The 2,102-nt window shown below is 49.1% G+C and overlaps 1 protein-coding gene across 1 annotated transcript; it reads right to left on the bottom strand.

Annotated features, from left to right (window-relative positions):
- Window positions 1-206: 206 nt before the first annotated feature.
- Window positions 207-494, bottom strand: PPTG_01142 (hypothetical protein; the record flags this gene model as incomplete). The annotated part of the gene is made up of 2 exons (XM_008892748.1): window positions 207-373; window positions 440-494. The coding sequence occupies 2 exons, from the start codon at window positions 492-494 to the stop codon at window positions 207-209; spliced, it is 222 nt and encodes a 73-aa protein (XP_008890996.1).
- Between the last annotated feature and the right edge of the window lie 1,608 nt (window positions 495-2,102).

The following is a 2,102-nucleotide window of genomic DNA, read 5'->3' on the forward strand; positions in this document are numbered from 1 at the left end:
AATACAAACAAAAAAAAAAAACGTCAGCATAAAAAATTACGTTACAATATCTTCTTGACATGCCTTGGAAGCGATCAAATGCTGCATCAATTGCAGCGTCAATTGCAGCGTCGTCTGCCTTCCCGTTTCTCGGCTTCTTGTTGTTGCTAGTGTACTGTACGAGTCATAAAACCCCGTTATTTTCCTTGATCCAAGCGTAAGCGCTTTCACAGCTTCCTTACATTGCTACTCGACCCCCTTTTGTTGCCGCTGTGACTGCCTCTGTGTCCATTGCTGATTTCTATCTTGGCCATCGCAGCCACGTCCGCTTGGTACATTGCGTTGGACTGTATTCGCTCCACCAGGTCCGCCTTGCGCCCACTCGTGCGGAGGCCTATTGCAGAGCGGTGAGCCGTCTGTAGGATAGTTTAAATTGCTGCGGACTGAGACACAGACGCACCGAAGTTGCGGCAAATCTCCGCCAGCTCCTTGACGCGCATTTTCGAGAGATCCATGGTGGATTGGGACTTGTTTAAGGAGAGCAGATAGAGAAAGAAAGATGCTAGCTGTTAGTGAGGATTGCGGCGGTGTGTGTACTATAGAGGCGTGGTCAGACTGTGGGTTAGCTTCCATCAGCTTAGACGTACCAATGCGTGAATAGTGATGGATTGGCTTCGACGGTGTCGAGCTAAGTACAACTGGTACTTCAAGGCTGATGTCACTAAACTAAAGTGTACAGATGAGACGAAAAGATGCTTACAAACCTAAGTACGAATCACGATTTAAACACACCATTAGGAAGGGAGTGTTCCTCTTTCCGTTGATGTCTTCGGACCCTTGAAAAGTTGAAGACAGTGTCTCCATGAAAAATGAAAATTCTCTAATTTTTTTGTTTGGTGTCAACATGGACAGTTTGGCGTCTACAATCGGGGTGTTTACGAGTGATATCCCAAACCACAGGGGTATTTCTTGGATTTTTGGGGTCAACTCTACCAATTCTACTAAATTTTGGATAATAGACAGAAAGATCAAATTGATTTACTGCCAATGGTCGCAAGGTCCAAAGGCGGTGACCGCCAGACTGGAATCGTTCTCCCATTGCGAGAATGCTCTCTTGGAGCATGTCCAAGAAAAGATGAACGCTGCAACAACGGAAGTGTCGGTGACGCGTGAATGATCTGTGCGACCGAAATCGCTCTTGGTTAGCGTGAAAACCTTCGAGGGAAAAAAGGAGAGAATCTCTTTGTCAGGACCCGTGCGTTTGAGATGGCAACGGGATCGACCCTGCTCCAATTTGAGCAACAGCGCGTCGCGCTCGTGAGCGGGCACTAACGTGCGGTTTGTCAGTTGATACTACTTTCCTCACTTGGGATCAGCTGAATCAGCAAATGGCGCGCATATTTGCTCCGCCTAATCGGGCGTACCGTGTTTGGTCACAATTCTTTCTTACCCTGAAGGGTAAGAAGGAATTGCTGGACTATGTCCAAGTGTTAAGAACTCTAATCGCCGGGATGCCGGTGTATCCTCTTCCAAAACTGGTCACTGTGACCGTGTTCATGGAGGGACTCCGCGTGAGCGCAGCTCAAACGGAAGCATTCCGTGTACACCCGACCTCTTTCGAGGAGGCAGTGAACGTGGCATTGAATGCCGAACACAACTTCAGGTCGGCTCGACCTGGTTGGAGCGCTAGTACCGCGAGCTCTTCGAGCGGCCCGGAACCGATGGTCCTCAGCTAGGCTGAAAATGAAGAAGCGTCTGAGGGCGAGCTGCCCTTTGCGCTTCAAGCGCAAGGCTCCGACGAGCCAACCCTCCGAGTCATTGCCGGGAAACGGCAACTCCTAGTAGGCACAGAGCGGCCTAGTGGGGATGAACTGAGTTCTGTTGTGCCTCGACGAAGCCTTTGCCAGAAAAGCAGTGTGACTTTATTGACGCATTCTTTCACGCTAGGAGTGTTGGTGTGTGAGAGCAAATCTGCGCACTCGACACCCATATTTTGTGTCAGAAAGCCGAATGGAAAGTGACGTATTGTTCACGCTTTCAATAAGCTAAATGCAGACGCCGATTCCTTACAAGGGTGAGGATGCTCTACAGAACAACATGGTGGGATATGCTGTGTACATTGC

This window comes from Phytophthora parasitica, assembly GCF_000247585.1.
Source record: "Phytophthora parasitica INRA-310 unplaced genomic scaffold supercont2.1, whole genome shotgun sequence".
In the NCBI taxonomy this organism is placed as follows: domain Eukaryota; phylum Oomycota; class Peronosporomycetes; order Peronosporales; family Peronosporaceae; genus Phytophthora; species Phytophthora nicotianae.